The following is a 16938-nucleotide window of genomic DNA, read 5'->3' as shown; positions in this document are numbered from 1 at the left end:
AGCAGTTCCACAGCAATTAAAGCTGGGTATTAAATTACATTGCCTGCCTCTATAATTACTATCTTGGAAGCAGTGAAGGTATAATTAGGGGTGTGGGTCCTGACGACTGCCTCTTCCGCGGCTGCCTAATGTGATAGCAGTCTTCATGAAGAGCTAAGATGGGCCGTGTTACACTTTGACTTCAAATGCACATCCGTTTCTTGCACGTGTGTAATGCTAGAGGACATATTTGTAGCCTACTGTCTCTTTTTCATATTTATTTCAAATTCTGGGAACGGATTTTTTTTTTTTGAGAAAAAGAGCCAATGTCATTCCCTTCAGAATAAGTATTTATAGCTTTGATTTCAATGAAAACTTAATAAAAATGTATTACTCTGGTGGTGTGTAAGATTTCAGTAGGTATTTATGCAGATGGTAAAGACTGTTTTGCAGGAAAAAAGCGGCACAACTGCTCATCAGTTTTCAGAAATTGACACCTAAATAGGAGAGTAGAGATAAAGTAGCTGTAGATCAGAACAGCATCACCCCCTCGGATCTATACCTCCGTCAGATACCACCGCTCTGTAAAGTATGTCAAGTATGATAGCAACATATGAAAAATCTGCAGCCCTGTTATTTGTGCTAGAAAAGACTGTTGCTGGTCCTGCATTTCAAGCAGGAGTTAGTGGCTCTTCCCCCTTGCATGTGCCCGGTTGGGTAAGCCCCTTGGCCCCTGTGCAGGGGTCGGCGTGGCTCTCATTTTTGCCTCCAGATGGACCCTTATTCTAGAAATTCCTTGTGACCTCTGAGCTGTGGGTATTGATGCTCATCCACAAATATCTGAAAATTGGGAAATCAGTCCTGAGAGATAGAAAACCAACTTAACTGTAATGGTCTTAAACATGATTTTAACGATTTCTCTGAAAGAAAATGCGTTTTTACTAACCTTTTTATGAAATTAGATGCAGAGAAATGAGCGTGTAGTGATCTGTTTTTCTAGCCGAGACAAATACCGATTAGAAAGGTCTGCACCAGATCCTAGCGGTCTCCACCACCCTGTGTAGAGGGCAGGCACGCGGGAACGTGGCACCGAGCATCGTTTGCCGAGTTGCGTTTGTGTCCGGAGGCGGGTGCCTGGGAGCATCCGTGAAAGGGGCACCGTGAAACGGCTGTGCTGCTAATTGCAACAAGGAGAATCCTGAATGTGAAGTGCAAGTCCTCTTCTGAGGGGGGAGGAATATGGGAAATGAATTGCCAAAACTTGCAGGATGAAATGAATGTGAGTGACCTAAATTAAATTGGTATTTTCTTATCTTTTCATCTTAATAAAATCTTCTGGTTATAAACAAGGACTTTACATTAAAAGATAGTTAAGCAAGGAAACACAGCTGAAAATAAATTGCAGGAAGTTGTGATCATCTAATTTGAGGCACCGAACACCTTGTTTTACATTCCTTAGTGCTTCTAGCCGCCAGAAATTGTGATCTCTTGTGTAAGATTTTCTTCATTGCGGAAACTCATTTATCACTTTGATGTTAATTGGCCTGTGCTAAATATTTATGCTGAACTGTCCAGACACAGAAGCTTTATGCACGGCCCTGCATTTGTTGCTGGGGCTGTGTATCGGTCCGTGCTCCTTTTAGGCTACTGAAACAGGCATTTCTACCAGTCAGTCTTCAGGTAGGTACAGATGGGCGCTGTGGCCTTGGGAAGCTTTGGCCTTACGGAGGAGAGGGGAAAATATAAATATCTTCCTTGGCTGCTCTTGGTCCAAAGGAGTTGGAAACATTTCTAGAAAATACCACAAATCCACTTTAAGTTTTCACTTTAAACAAGGCAAGTTTTAAAATGAGCATGTTTATGTTCCTGTTCCTAGGCAGGGGTCCGTGCGCTGGGCTTCCAACTGAGGCAGATCTGAGTGTGGTCGGTGCTTGGCTGGGAGACCAGCAGTAACTGGGCAGGGAGCAGTGCTGCAGCCTGAACCTGGGTGGGAGACACGTGCCATCTTCCAGGTCTCATGGGGGGATCCCTGCTCAGTTCTGAAAGCTACAAGATTACATACCGTGCTTTTTTAAAGCGGGAGCCTTGATCTGTATACAAGTGAGAAATTAATCAAGGAAAGGATTTATAAAATGGAGTGAAGGCTGGGGAGCGTGGTTCTGGTACACTGAACTGGTGTGCAAGGGGACAGGACCCAACAGTCCCGATAAACGCTCCTGATCACAAGGTCTTTTACAATGATGCTTGCAATGTTTGGTGTCCGAGCAGCTTGTTTGAAAAGTACATAAGCACGAAATGTAGATAAACTGTAGCTATTCTCAGAGAAAGCTATAGTGGGGAACTGTATGTAAATTATAGTACTTGGGTTTGTATAACGGTTATAAAATCTCTGGTTTTGCCAATAATTCTCCATGATGCACGAAATCCTCAGTAAAGAATGTCCTATCACTGTCTGACACTTTCCCAGCATCTGTCACTATATAAACACAGCCTATTAACAGTTTTATCTTTCTAAGTAAGAAAAATTTATATATCCTTAATTAAACCATTAGCACAAAATTAACCAGACTAAATATACCAGTAATGTGTTGCTCATCACTTGATGATCTGGCATAAAGCTGGAATGTTTCAGATGGTATTTGTGTTGTGCTTGATTCTGCAGAGCAAACATTGTCCTTTGTGTTACACGAAAACCCAGTCCTGTTCCCACTCTTGTCAAACGAGAATGGATGTTGGACTGGGCCCAAAATAGTGGGGAGATTTACGGGTCGTTGGAATGAAAGTCAGTGAAGGGGCTTGTTTTGGGTCTTTGGCTTCTGTTGGAACAGTCGAGGTGACCTGTGCTTTTCTGTTTTTGATCACTTCGACTAAATCAACCTGTGCTACTGTGCGTGCTTGGCAACCTTAGCTGTACCTTCACAAAGTACTTCTTTTATTCTCTAATACGTTAGTGTAATTTGAAACTAATCAAATATAGCATATTCATAACCAGTTGTAGAACTGAAGGTATATGTAGGGCTTCTGGATGCCAGGACGTTATCTTGAAGGATTGTCAAGCTTCTCAAGACGGCATCTGACAAAATACGCGGGCTGCCTGCAGGCTTAATCCGCTTTTAGGAGAGGAGCTATTTTGCCTGTGTTGCAGGAACATACTCATCATGTCACAAAGTTATCATCCCTCTAGTAGGGGAGATAAGGGAAGCTGTCTGCTCTCGGGATTTCCTGCTCCTTGTTTTCTACTCCCCTCCAAAAAATCTGCAAAGGTTTGAAATAACATCTTTTAGAGATTTAAAGCTTTTATTTGCCACCATTCCTGGTGCACATGACTGATCTGTTGGGAGGTCCAGGATGCTGATTTTTAGCAGAGCCGATCCTATATTATGCTAACTGTTTTCTGCCATGAGTTTCACAGAGATTAGAGCATTGAAGAAATGAAGTGTGCGTGTTGCTGAGTTCAGAAACTGAGAGTAAGGCTGTTAGGACAGCAGCTTGTGTCCAAGATGAGTTTTTAAAGTACACAGGTGTATTACATGACCAAGACTGTCACACGGTGGACAAGCATGTTCGTATCCGGAGGGGAAGTAGAAATGCCATGAAGGGAAGCTGTACTCATGTCTTACTCCGTGTGATACTTGGTGTTTGTTTGTCAGCCGGCAGTGCTCAGTGCTTGGTAGGTCTTGCCCCACTCCATCTCCTACCAAAACTTTTAGCCACATACAGGCAAGGTTATATGTAAATCTAGTTTGTGTTCACTGTCAGTGTTTTGGGAACGGATGTGCACCTCTCTGTTGTCTGTCCGGGTGTCTCGGGGAAGAGCTAGCTGTTGACTGGTTTCACCCGTTGGATGCGTACCTCTCTGGGTGGGGTGGAGCTGAGCCTTGCAAAAGGAGCTGGAGAAGCCTAGCTGTGCAGCGAGTTGGACCAGTCCTCCCACACGGGGTGATCCCCGTGGGTGCGGACCCCTGTGTTGGTGCTGTCGTGGGTGGGCTCCTCTTGCAAGAGCAGGCACTGTACAAGTGCTTACAAGCAGCAAATTGCTCAAACCAATTTAAGTGATGGCATCTTTCTTCTCATGTCTATCAGTAGAGACTGTTATGTGGACAGCACCTTGTAGTAGGAGCAATATGAAACATGCACAAAGTTTGTTTATGTATAAATATTTCTGTATATGTACAAATATGCGTCTTTCACAGCATTAAGTAGCAAAGCTGAAGAAACATCTGTCTTGCTTTGTATTTGAACGAGTTTCTTCTCCCAGCAGCTGCCCAGGAGTTCAGCTGGCTGGTAGGGACCCTGCAGCAGCATCATAACCTCATCTGACAGGAGCTACAACAACAACTGTGCCTTGATGTATTGGGGGTGATGGTGAACAAAGATGTTTTTAAGTGGATCAGCTTGCATATTGAAGCCTGCTGTTGTAGTGTAGTCTCTGGTTTGTGGTGTGTTATGAGCGACTGGACTACCGGTCCTTGAGTTGCTTCTTGGCTTGCATCCTTCGTGTGGCAGGGGATGGACAGCAGGCATCTGGCCACCTTTAAACAATTTTGTTGAGGGAGGGAAACACAAGGATTAGGCAACTTAGTTTATCTGGGAAGAAAAGTAGATGACAAACAATAGAAGGTGTTAAACATTGCTCTGTACCGAGTGGCATTTGGTACAAAATGTGAATGGCTGTTTTGGGCATAAATCTCACAAATCCTACCCTCTTCTTGGTTGTTCAGCTGCTCTTCAGGCCCTAAAGCGTAAGAAGAGATACGAGAAGCAGCTTGCACAGATAGATGGCACGTTATCAACAATTGAATTTCAGAGGGAAGCCCTTGAGAATGCCAACACTAACACTGAAGTGCTCAAGAATATGGGTTTTGCTGCTAAAGCTATGAAAGCTGCTCATGACAACATGTAAGTTATTCCCTTCTGCATCTTTCTGTAGGACCTTTAGTTTGTCATTTGTTTGAACTGCTAAATGCCAGGTGTTTCATAACCAAAGGTAGAGCTGGAGTAGCAAAATCTTCTTTTAAAAGGCTGTAACTTAAATTAAACTAAAATACTAGATATTTCAATATGTTGAACTAGATGTTCAACATTTCATATTGAACAAAATATGCAAGTATCGATGCTTTCTCAGTTTTATATGGCACAAAGCCGCTGCCTTTGTCCAACAGAAGGCTAGCACCAGTGTAGTCTAAAGCAAATGGGAGGGTGCACCAGTTACAGATCCACCTAGTAGCAGCAAGAATTTTAAGCCTCAAGGGGAGACTTCTTTCTGTGCAGTGGAGTTTGTGTATGTAGCAATAATTAAAGGTAAACTGCATTACGGGAATGTTGTACTTGCTCCAAAAGCAAATATTGTAGATGTAATGTAGTAATGCTGGATCAGGGAACAGCAAATTATTATTAATACCAGTAATGCAGAACAAAACTTCTTCATATGAAGTCTCTGTATATAACAGCTGTGAGCTAAGCTTTTAGGGAAAAGTGAAAAATACATGCATAACTTTGTTGAGACCGGAGGGATAAAATTCAGACTTGCATGCAAAGTATATTTTGGGGAAGGACCTTGTAGATGTCACCATGGCGTGACATTTCTATAAAACCCAAGAAATACAGTCTTAAGTGTTGATCGGGAGAGTGCCTGATTACATTGAACTCCTTCCTTTCTTTTACAGGGATATTGATAAAGTAGATGAATTAATGCAGGACATTGCAGAACAGCAAGAGCTGGCAGATGAGATTTCAACAGCCATCTCAAAGCCAGTAGGATTTGGGGAAGAATTTGAGGAGGTATGCTTTAAATTTGCCTCTGATTATATCATAGAATCATAGAATCATTTAGGTTGGAAAAGATCCTTAAGATGGTCGAGTCCAACTGTTAACCCAACACTACAAAGTCCACAACTAAACCATGTCCCTACGTGCCACGTCTATACATCTTTTAAATACCTCCAGGGATGCTGACTCTTATGAGATCTTTCTTTTAAGATCTACATATTGCACGTGTCTAGGTGTAGTACTAGGATATAAAATCTCTCCTAGAACTTGTTACTAGCTGTTCCTACCAGTGCATACAGCAGCTATCACCCTGACTGTATGCTGAGAATCGTCTGGATGGCCTGATCTGAGATTGGCTGAGATGGCCTTGGACTTAGATTTCTTCTTCTCTTCACTGCTTTCCCCACCCTCCTCACCCTCCAAGAGATCACGTACAGGAATTCAGATGAAGAATCAGACTCCTCATCTCCTCAGTTTGCTCTGATCCTGTGCATTTAAGCTATTTTCTTTAATAGTATGACCAGCTAGATCTACTTGCCAATAAATATGACTTAAAGTTTCTTCCTTTTTTTTTTTTTCTCCTTTTAAAAACTAGGATGAACTCATGGCAGAACTAGAGGAACTAGAACAAGAAGAACTAGACAAAAACTTGCTGGAAATAAGTGGTCCCGAGACAGTACCACTACCAAATGTACCCTCAATATCAATACCATCAAAGCCAGGTATGTACGGACCTTTACCAGAAACATCTTGGATTGTTAAAAAGTATGCTTATTTAACTGCCAGCTCCTCAGATTTGAGAGATCTAGCTGCAGGCAACACAGACGTTTTGCTTGAAATTGCTTCATAAATCGCAAATTACATCTAGTGCCGTTTCTCCGTGGGGGTAACCTGCCTTTCGTAAGAACTGCAAAAATTAATAGTTATCACAGGAACAGTTATCATCTATTCTAGCGCTACCAGTTTATCTACAGCGTGGATGATGCTCAGAGTAGAGTGGAGATGCGGAGAAAGGAAGCTGTCTACCATTTGCTGCTGGCCCAACAGGGAAGTAATCTTGACAAACATACCAAGGCTGTAAAAGGGAATGAACGGTAAATTAGCTCTTGGAATTAGTCCCAGGCTGGTTCAGATTCCCACATTGAACCATGCTTCCTTGCTGCTGCTTTGTTTTTTTAATTTGATCCCTGCTTTTCTGGCTTTTGGGAGGAACTAACCTCAGAGTGCCCTCTTTGGGGACAGCTGTTACCTCCTCTGAGGTTCGCACGTACCCAAGCCAGACAGTACCAAACTTAGGGTGATCCCAGTCTTACAGCACATATATCTAGGAAATTTTAGTTAGTGTGATGATTTTACGTGGAGAACGGGCAAGAAACGTTTGTATTTACACAGGCAGTTCAAAGCTGCTGTTAAATTTGAACTGATCACTATTCTATGAACTAGAAGTGATACCTCATGAAATACAGTTGAGTTGGAATACCTCTGGCATGCGTTAATGGGATATGAAGCCTTATTAGCCTATTTTGCTGAATCTGCCTTAATGTATTATGAATAAGTTGTAGACTTTGCGGCTCTGTTTCATGTGCTCACTTAGGAAAAAAAGGTCCAAAAAACTAGCGGATGAAAGTAGTCCCAGTTGGCCGGTGTATCTATAGTTACTTCGCTGCCTTTCCAGGCTTAAAAGGACCTGGGAAGCAGCACACACTGCCAAACAACAAGGTTCTGCTTTAGGTGGCATGCTATGAAGTTTGCTCCTTCTGCGTTATAGTTCTTTTATTTTGACGTAATTGATTTTGTGTTTTTCTAGTTCTGTTTTGCTAGGCAGAATCGCTGACAAATGTTGATGAGAGGGGAGTGAGTTATATCAAAATATCTTACATCTGAGAGTTTATCCGGATTCAGATCCAACAGCAGGAGAAACAGTTTAAATAAACGTGTGCATCACCTTCTTATATCCTAGCTGGTTTAATGAGGTTTCTTCTCTAAATATTCTTTGGGTATGGACCTTAAAACATGCTGACTTGAACCCAAATATACTTTTTGCATGATATTAGGTAGCAGTGACTTCACACTAGTAAGAGGCATTGTCATTGTGCACATATTTAAGTAACTGTACAGCATAAGACTTATGTAGACATAGCAGTTCCTAAAATAATAAAAACTATGAACATTTTCTGCAGTAAAAGCTGTGAGTATAGAACGCAGTGTTTTATAGGATTTATGTTAAGCTGCTTTTGGCTGGAAATTAGAATTCCATTAATGTATTTAAATGGCGTGCCACTTTTTACTTAAATAAAACTGCCTCCAACACCGGCATATGGGAAACCTTGGGATTCTGGGGTGGTGGTGGGTGGGGATTTTGTGTGGGTTTTTTTTTTTAACCTAAATTGTTTTTCACTTAAAATTGAGTTAATACACACTGGGATTAAAAGTTTACTTCTGGTCATCATGGGTCGGACTTTCAAAGGGACTAGGGACTACTTTATCTAATAATGCAGGTACATGCTTAACGTGTCTTTTGGAATAGTAATGTGTCTTCTGTGGTAGAGCTGATTCTTATTACCTCCTTTTTATTCACTGAATGGAAAATGATTGTGAGCTTTCCTGCTTTTCCAGTTCTCAGGAGCTGTCTGGATTTTGACTTAATCAGTCTGAATGAGAATTTTTTTGCTGTTGCCTGTCAGCTAAGTGGATGTCAGAAGAAATTCAGGCAAAAGCTGTTTTTGTTTAACGGAGACCAGAAAAGCTTAATATAGAAAAACAAATTCCAAACTTGTACAAATGATAGGTCTTGGGTTTGACTTAAAGCTGACTCAATTCTCTCTTACGTAAACGTTTCATTTGGAATGACACAAACCATTTTGAGTATGAATTATTTGACTCTTTTTTCCCCCTTTTGAAGTGAAAACACTGTCTCAGGAAATGACATCTTTTTTTGGTATTTTCCAAAATTACTTCAGCTATTTCTGGGTTAAAACCTTTTTGCCGAGTTAATCGTTTTCATCTCCAGAGACTGGACTTGTCACGTTACGACAAATAGCGGCATTTGCTCCCCTGGAAGGACCAAAAATGACAGCAAGGCAGCATGTAGCCTGCTGCTTAACAATCACATCCAGCCAGCTACTAGTGAGCGTGGCAAGAGGCTACTAGTAGCATGTAGCCAGTGCTAGTTAGCTCTCCAGCCCCTTGAAGAGCTTGAACTGACACAGGAGTTGGAGGTCTCCAAATTCTGTAGCTAGCTAGACCAAAACACAGTAGCCTCATTTATTGCATTTTGAGGACTTAACTGGAGAGTAAGGGATTTATTTTTTATGGGGGAGAGACTGTAATGCTGGAGACATCAGACGAATTTCTGTAAGAAGCTCTATCCCTCTGAGAGGGGCTCAGAAGCTGAAGGCTCGGGGTCTTCTGCTTGGAGGCTTAGTGATTATGGAAAACGATAGACACTGCTGGTGTACACACCTTAACCTTCATGCATGTTTGCAGCCTTCCCATGAGAGGTATTGCCTTTCTCCACGTAAAGTGGTAATATCAGGAAGTTTAGCCCATGCTGGCTTTTTCAGAAGGCACCTTTTACTTCAATTCAAAAAGGTCTTTTTTTCCTCTACTGGCACTTGGTGCTTCATTTATCGGTTAGGTCAGTGGCACAGAGGCTTCTCTCCTGCAAAGAATCGAGACAGGGTTCTGTCAAGATTCCCACTCATTTATTTTCTTTTAATATTTTGCAGCCAAGAAGAAAGAGGAAGAAGAGGATGATGACATGAAAGAGCTGGAAGCTTGGGCAGGAACCATGTAACCACAGCAGTAACTGGCTGGAAAAAGACTTTGATTACCTATTCTGGATGCAAATGTGTTGTGTTGAGGAGAAAGCATAAGCAAAATATCTTTATCTTTCATTTTAACCCAAAGCAGTGGGAACTGCATTGCTGTTTTCTGCATGGCATGGTCTGCACAAAGGAAAGAAAGGGGAGCAGGGGGAATTCCCTGCAGTTCATACGGTTGAATTTCTGTAAAAAGGTATTTGCAAAATCAAACATTCAGCTTTTGGACTGTGCTACTGCCACTGCTGGATCTTCATCTTCAAAAGTTTGGGCCATATTGAAGTGAAATAAGCTGAAAAACACTCTGTAATTTTAAGTCAGTTTTAGTGTGTCTGGAAGTCTTGTAAGACATTCAAAAAACAGGGAAAGTCGTAAGCCACCATTGACTTCTTACTGTGTTTAGGTGCAAGAGTGCTTTAGGTTTTTAGTTCTTTGCAAGTTATATTTATATCCCTTGACCGATGTGTGGCCAGCCTTGTGTTTGTCACTGCAACAATGTAGTCACTATTCCCGTTTTAATTGGTGATAATGATTTGCAATTGACAAATGCTATCTTGGAAGTAGGGATGATTTAAATTTCAGTTGTACATTTTTCTACATAGCACTACAATGTTTATTGCTTTTTTGTGATAATTGATAACCCATTCACAATGTGCACACAATTATTTGAATTAAGAAACTACTATGGATTGCACTCTATTAAATATCTTGATTAATTTTCATCTGTGGCTACTGTTGTCAGTTCTTTGTGATGTTTAAGTAATACGACTATAACTTACGTGCAGTTTGGCCTCTTTCTACGTGAGTGATACACACCCTTCAAAGCTAGCTGAACTTTGGTTGTATGACTGTAGCGTAGTTGCATAAAACTACAGTCTTAGCTGAGCAAAATTGCCGGAGAAACAGCTGTAGCTGTTTTCTTATTGTAATATTCTGGTCCACCATGTCAAAACCTCCACACTAAGGAGAAGTCAAAGCTGAGTTAATACTAGAAGCAACAGGTTTAAAGACAGAGCTGGGAGCCTTGGCTTTCTATTTTTTTGTCATAGAAATGATCTGTTGTGCACTGTGCTAACAAAACGTTGTATTCTAAAGCACTAGTCTTATAGGAGTTACGGGTGAGCATCTCAAGTGCAGTGAAGTGTCTTAACAGAAGTGTTCAGGTGTAGCTGGGAGAGGAAAAAGAAATCCTGTAGCACTGTTACTGCTCTAAAGGTTACTGATGTAGAAGCTCAGAAACTGTAAGTGACAGAGGCACCACCTGGCAACCCAGCTGTTTCCTGGGCTGTGTTTTCTTTCCTGTTCATTTAGCTAATTGCTTTAACTAAAGGAAGAACCTCGCCTGCACAGCAAGAAGAAAATGCAGTAATGAGTGTATGTCACGATTCCTGTTTACTTTTAGCCAGACAGCTAGGACAACTTCGTTTCTTATAACCTATTGTTTCTTGATTATTTTAATAAATGATGGGGTGGTTTCTTAATCCTACAATTTATTAGTATGTCTGAGGACGGCTCACCTTTCTGCTTTGAATATCACTGAATTCCTTGATACATTGCATAATATCAGTGAATAGCTAAAACGCTTAGAGTAAAACATTTTTCTGCCTTGCTCAGACTCATTCTGTGGGCAAAACTTACCCGTAAAGAGCACCAAGATGCAATGTAAAAGGAAGCAGCTGCCAACTGCCAGCAGGCTTTCAGCAGCTGTGCACTCCAGTGCCCAGGGTTTCCCCTTCCTAGGAAAGGCAGTCTAGTACCTGCGAGGAAACTGTTCTCAATTAACTTGTCCTCATCACAGGATTTGCAGGTGCATCGGTGTTGTCTTGTAGAGCTGCTGTTACGTGTTAACGGAGGCAAGCAGAAAACTGGGATCCAGGTATTTTCAGTTTGTGATTAACCCTTGTTTTTTCTAATAGGAAAGGCGAAAAGCATTGTCACTGTTGCGTGTGTGTGTGATACTGACGCATTTAAAGCAGGGCAAAAATACAGTCCGGGCTGATGGACCTCGTTACTGCTTTTCCCCTATAACGCTTTCAACCTTTTGCAGAGGGAATGGCTGTTACCTCTGCTGTGCAGGTGGGGAAGCCGGGACGTTGCATTTGTACTTTGACCGTAGGGAAGCACGGCGCTTTCGCCAGGAGTGGCAGGGAAGTATTTTGTATTTATGCTGCTCGTTTGGGTTGAGGGACTCAGGAAAAAGATCGCTGTGTGGTGGCTGCTCAAAGGCTCAGGCACGTATCCGCTTTTCTACCTTTAGAACAGGGTGAACATGCAAAGGGGGCACTTGCAAAAGCTGGGCCAGGGAGTGGCTGAGGTGGTTTTGCTTTCAGCACTGCTGATTATAAACCTCAGCACACGTCCTCCCCCGGGGCTGGAGAGCACTTGTGTTGTACAGCAGGCGGGGGGGCTGTTCCCTCCCAGGAATAACAGCAATCCATAGCTCTGCCCGATACTGCTTTATATGAAATCAATCTTCAGTGTTGTTGGATCTTTACCTTTCCAGATGTATAAATGGCTTTTCTGTGTGCCTTTCCTGGTCTTCTCTCCCACAGATGCTCTTTCTGGGACTGTTTTAAGACATTTAACTGCAAGAATCTTCAGTGTAATGTTAAATAGGGAGGAAATAAGAGGGGCTCCATTAGCCACCGGTGGCAAATCACTCTCCAGCTGCTTAACTGATGAGTTGTAAGCAAGTTTGCTGTTAGTTAACGCATGTTAGTAATGGGCTCTTGGGAGGTGCTTCGTGGGACTTCCCTGGTGTGAGCGGTAAGAGATCTAACTGGAGAGCGGTTGGCCTTGCACACGGGTCCTGGTGCAGTAGGAGCAAAGCAGTGCGTTGTGTGGGGGGCATTTGGGTATGTAGCCCACCAGGAACCATCTCGGGCTGCAGTGGGGGGCAATATGCCCACTAAAACGTGTAATCTACTTTTTGGTACTTAAAGCATTTGAGGGAAAGCGTGGCTTCTCCAGAAAAAGTCATCGGACCTTTGTCTTTGCTTTGCCTGCAGGGAAGTGCTGCCCACCTCCCCAGGAGCCAGCGCTGTACCCTGGCTGCCTGTCCCTGACCTCCTGTGGGACAAAGGCTTTGCTGCCAGATGTGCCACCACTGTTCTTGCATTCATAGGTCTGCCCTTACTGCTTGTGGCTAATTGTATGTGGCTAAATGGCCTACTTGGTGTCAGCGAGGAGAATAGCTCCCGTGCTGAGAGAAAGAAGAGCTATTTGTCTTCTCCGCCTGCTTCAATCTGAGCGTTTCACATCTAGCATGCATGAAGCACCGCGCGTTGACTAGCAAAGCTGTGTCTGGGGAAGTCCCCTGCTGTGCGTGGCCACTGTCCCTACTGGTGGGGTCAGACGCGGCTTCAACCCCAGCCGCAGTGGCAGAAAAGGGGCTTACGGCTCTGGGGAGAGAAAGTTTGGGAGCTGGTTCCTGCAGTTGTTCCAGAGCCTGGCTCTGCCCGCGCTCGGCAGCAAGTGGAGGTCAGCAGTCAAGTGCCTGCATGTGGCTGTAGTTCACTTTCACAGCGTGGGCAAGGCTGAACCTGCTCTGAGTGCCCTTGGGGTGGCAGTTCGTTAGCGTGGTTGCTTCAGGGATGGATGGAGATGTGACTTCTCCCTACAGGCACGGAGAACCTGCGTCCTCAGCTCAGGAAGGTGAATATGGAAGTGGTGGGAGGCAGGAGGCCTTTTTCAAAGGGGCCGAGGTGCCGTCTCGGCCCTGTTTGTCTGTGCTGTGGTGGGAGGGAGCAGGAGTGCTTTCCCAGCTCTTCAGGAGCTGCTGCACCCTGCGCACACACAGGGCATGTCGTTTCATTTAGGAGTGAGAGCTCGTGGCTGTCACTTAGTGGCATAAATCACCTGCCACACTTGCCCTGGGGACTTCCTTTTCCCTGTCTGAAATGCTGGCTGCCACCCCACCTCTGTCACTCTCCCCCTTCCCATGGCATCGTATCTATGCCCGTAGAGCTTCTGCATCCACTCTCAGGACCTAGTCCTGATCTGGGGGACAGCTGACCTTATTTCACTGCCAAATAAACCCTGCTTCCCACTCTCACAGCAACACGTTACAGCTCCCTGGCTCTGTCTTTGCCCCCACGTTGTCTGATGCGAGTTACTGTCCGGTTGCTTCTGCCCCCCAGTTTTCCCAACCCTAAATTGACTCTCATGCTCTGGACTCCTGCATGCGTCTCCCTGCTGGGCTTCCTTGCAGGGCGGATGGGTGCCACCAGGCTGGGGCCCTCGGGAGCCGCCGATGCGGGTGCTATGGGGCGTGCGCTGGGCTGTGCCTCCGCTAGAGCCGGGAGCCCCTGCCTCCCTTGCTGTCGGCGGAGGTTGGGGCCATGATCGTGTGTTTTGGCACTGAAGAACCGCTGTCCTCTGGCCAGCCTGGCCCTGGAGGTCACAGCCTGGGCTAAGCTGCTGGTGCTTGTCCTTTCTTCCTCTTCTCTACCTTGGACCTACCCTGCCTGCATTCCCTGTTAAACCCATCGGATGCTCCTGTGATGCTGCAGCTCCTTCATCCCCAGGCACAAGGCCTGTGGCACATCACCTCCCAGGGTCCCGAGGCCACCTCTGTCATCCTGCGCATCGCTGGTGCCAGGTGAGTGTTTAACAGCGCGGGGCATCCGAAAAGCGGAGTGGGCTGGAGAGCACCTCGGCTGCGCCAGGGCTGCAGTGCTGCCTGGCCGCGGGGCCTCTCCCCAGGCAGCCCATCCCTCCACGGCTCCCCTGGGATGCTGGTGCCCCGGGAAGCACCATGGGCTTCTCTGCACCTCTGTGGGTACCCCCAGCGTGTGACAGCCTGTTGGGTTACTATGGCAATGTGGCTTCATCCCCAGAGATGCCATCTCCAATTGCAACTCTCTCTAATCCCTTTGCAGATTTAAATCTCAACCCTTTCATTAAAACCGATCAGCTTATTGAGGCCTCTGAATGCAGCGTATTTATGAAATTAGCCTGCCTGTGAGAATGAGTTTCTTCTCAGTCAAGAGGTGTAATACCGCTAATCGATATAATAGGTTAAACCCTTTTATTACGGCTCTGCTGAGAGGATCTGGAGTTTGACATTTGTATGCCATGCTCAATGCTCCCTTTCTCCCCCGCTAGTTATTTTTATCATTATTTTGGTTCTTATGACAAAATTGCACTCTGCTCATCTGGAAAGCTCTTCCCCCTCTAAATCCTGCTCGTGTTCGGCTTATGCTCAGCCCTGTGGCAAATAAAAGAGCTCTCTTGACTTAATTTTCAAACATCAAGGTCCATTAAATCAAAGTGATGCTTTCCAGATCTTGTGGCTCTCAGCAGCCCATCCCTGTCCCCATCCCTCCCTCTCGGGGCTCCAGGTGTTTCAGCTCTGCTGGACGTCTTCTGAACTGGTCAGCTGGCAGGATTTTGAGGCCACCTTTTAGGGCATTATTGGAGGTTTCCCCCTGTCTTGCCTGCGCTATGGGAACCCGGTGATGTCCTCCTACATGTCGTCTCGGAGCTGTGACCGAGAGCATCCCTTGTTGGCTGGCCCATGGGTGCGAAGGAGGGATGGTTGGCTGGATCCAGCTGGGTCTGGGGCCAGCTCGTGCTACCCTTCTGGCCAGCTCACGTCACCCTTCTGCTCTTCTTGGGTTTCTCCTGCCCTTTGCTATTTGCTTAGCTATTCGCCTGCACTTTTGCTCCTGCTCTCGTTACCTGCTGTGCTAACGAGGGGAAGTTCCCCATCCTCCTCCGGGACCGGCTCCATCCATGCGATGTGAGGAGGTTTTGCAGAGGGATCCAGAGAGTGGTCAGCAGGGAGGAGGGACACGACACGCAGGGCCATTCGGCTCAGACAGCTCTTCCCCGCCCACGGTGAGTTCTCTAAAATCAGCCGCCCTCGCAGCTCCTGGGGGCACCCGGTCCCAGGGACTCACCTATGGGCACGAGGGAGAAGATGGCTTTGCGGTTAGGTGGAACTGAGACTCTAGGGCTTTTTGGGGTCCCGGGCAGGCAGCACCCTGGCTTGAGGATCCCAAATGTCCCAGGCACCAGTGGGGTTTAGACTGGGCTATCAAGCACAGAGGCACAACCAAAAAGCTTGTCCTGCTGCCCTGGATAGTCCCACTCTCTCTGCTGTGCTTGCACGTGCATCTGCACACACACGTGTGTGCACACTCATCCCCCTTCTCCATGTCAATTCAGCCTGCTGCGGAGACCACGCAAACACAACTTGCACGCTGTACTGTGGCGTGCAGGAGGATGAGACCGGCTAACGCCGTCCGTGCAATATCCCGCTTGAACGCTTGGAGGCAAAACTGCATTTCTGGACAGACGTGCTGACACCGCCATGTGCTGTGCGGCCGCTGCCTCCTGCCTCCCTGCCCAGGGCCGGGGCTGCTGGCACAGCTGGCGGGCACGGCAGGGGCTCCAGCCCACCCTTCCTGGCTCTTCCCTTGAGATCCGGGGGAGGCACTAACCCCGGTTGCTGGGTGCTGCCGCGGGCTCCGTCCCTCTGCGACAGGTGCTCTGCCGGCGGCTGACCTTCGCCCGGCTCCCCGCTGCCGGGGGGCGGGAGGTGATGGGGTGCTGGTGATGCTGCCGAGGGCACCTTGGCGGGCTCACCCCGGACTCAAAAGTAGCGGTGGCCCATCGGCCAGGCATCCCCCTGCTCTGGAAAGCATCTCCCGATGAGGTTTGCAACCATAAAATAATTTCTGTGTCTCTCTCCTGAACGGCGTTAAACTTCTGTAAATTAGAGACCGATATTTTAATGCTGCGACAGGGTCACTGGCTGCTAACTGTTAATGAAAACCATTTTTTCCCCACTTTAATTTTCAGCTCCCTGTTTCTCCAAGGGTGAAGCATGGCCCCTGGAAGGCTCCAGTCCCCTTTTCCAGTCGCGCGGCTGCTTTCCTGGGCACACAGCAGCCTGCTGGAGCCTGCAGCCAAGCCTCGGAGGAAGGTCTTCCTCGCCCAGTCCCTCCAGCTGAGGCCAGTGGTGCCACTGGGATTTGGGCCTGGGGATGCTGTGGGTGCCCAGATGAGCAGCCAGAGGCAACGGAGTTGCTCCCCAGGGTATTTTGGGGAGACGCGGCGGGGGAAAGGCTTATCTGGGAGGGATTACCAGCAGAGGGCAATGCCGTGATGGATTTCCATCTCTGTGCCGTTCAGTAGGTGTTAAACCAGAGCTGGTCCAGCGTGGGAGGGGGAAGGAGACAGACGCTGGTACCGCAGTCCCCCTGGCCCTTTCAAACTGCCTCAGCCCTGGCGACGTTTCCCTCAGCAGGCAGGAGCAGGCAGGAGGGCACCTTCTTGCCGGGGCAGGCGGCTCACGACTGCCCAGCACCTCCCCATCCCACCGGTGAGGGGTGGAGGTGACGGCTGGGAGCTGCCTCCCCGC

At 46.3% G+C, this 16938-nt stretch overlaps 1 protein-coding gene across 1 annotated transcript in view; it reads left to right on the top strand.

The window, feature by feature from the left end:
- Positions 1 to 10291, top strand: part of CHMP4B (charged multivesicular body protein 4B) — a 29935-nt gene extending 19644 nt beyond the window's left edge. Inside the window, exons 2-6 of the mRNA XM_009318682.1 lie at positions 1623 to 1659; positions 4701 to 4878; positions 5646 to 5760; positions 6344 to 6470; positions 9477 to 10291. Of these exons, the coding sequence (XP_009316957.1) occupies positions 1623 to 1659; positions 4701 to 4878; positions 5646 to 5760; positions 6344 to 6470; positions 9477 to 9544 (525 nt within the window). The 3' untranslated portion in view covers positions 9545 to 10291. The remainder of the gene's footprint in view (positions 1 to 1622; positions 1660 to 4700; positions 4879 to 5645; positions 5761 to 6343; positions 6471 to 9476) is intronic.
- The last annotated feature ends 6647 nt before the right edge of the window (positions 10292 to 16938 follow it).

This window comes from Pygoscelis adeliae, unplaced genomic scaffold, assembly GCF_000699105.1.
Source record: "Pygoscelis adeliae isolate BGI_AS28 unplaced genomic scaffold, ASM69910v1 Scaffold72, whole genome shotgun sequence".
Classification (NCBI taxonomy): Eukaryota; Metazoa; Chordata; class Aves; order Sphenisciformes; family Spheniscidae; genus Pygoscelis; species Pygoscelis adeliae.
This window is presented reverse-complemented; position numbering and strand designations above follow the sequence as displayed.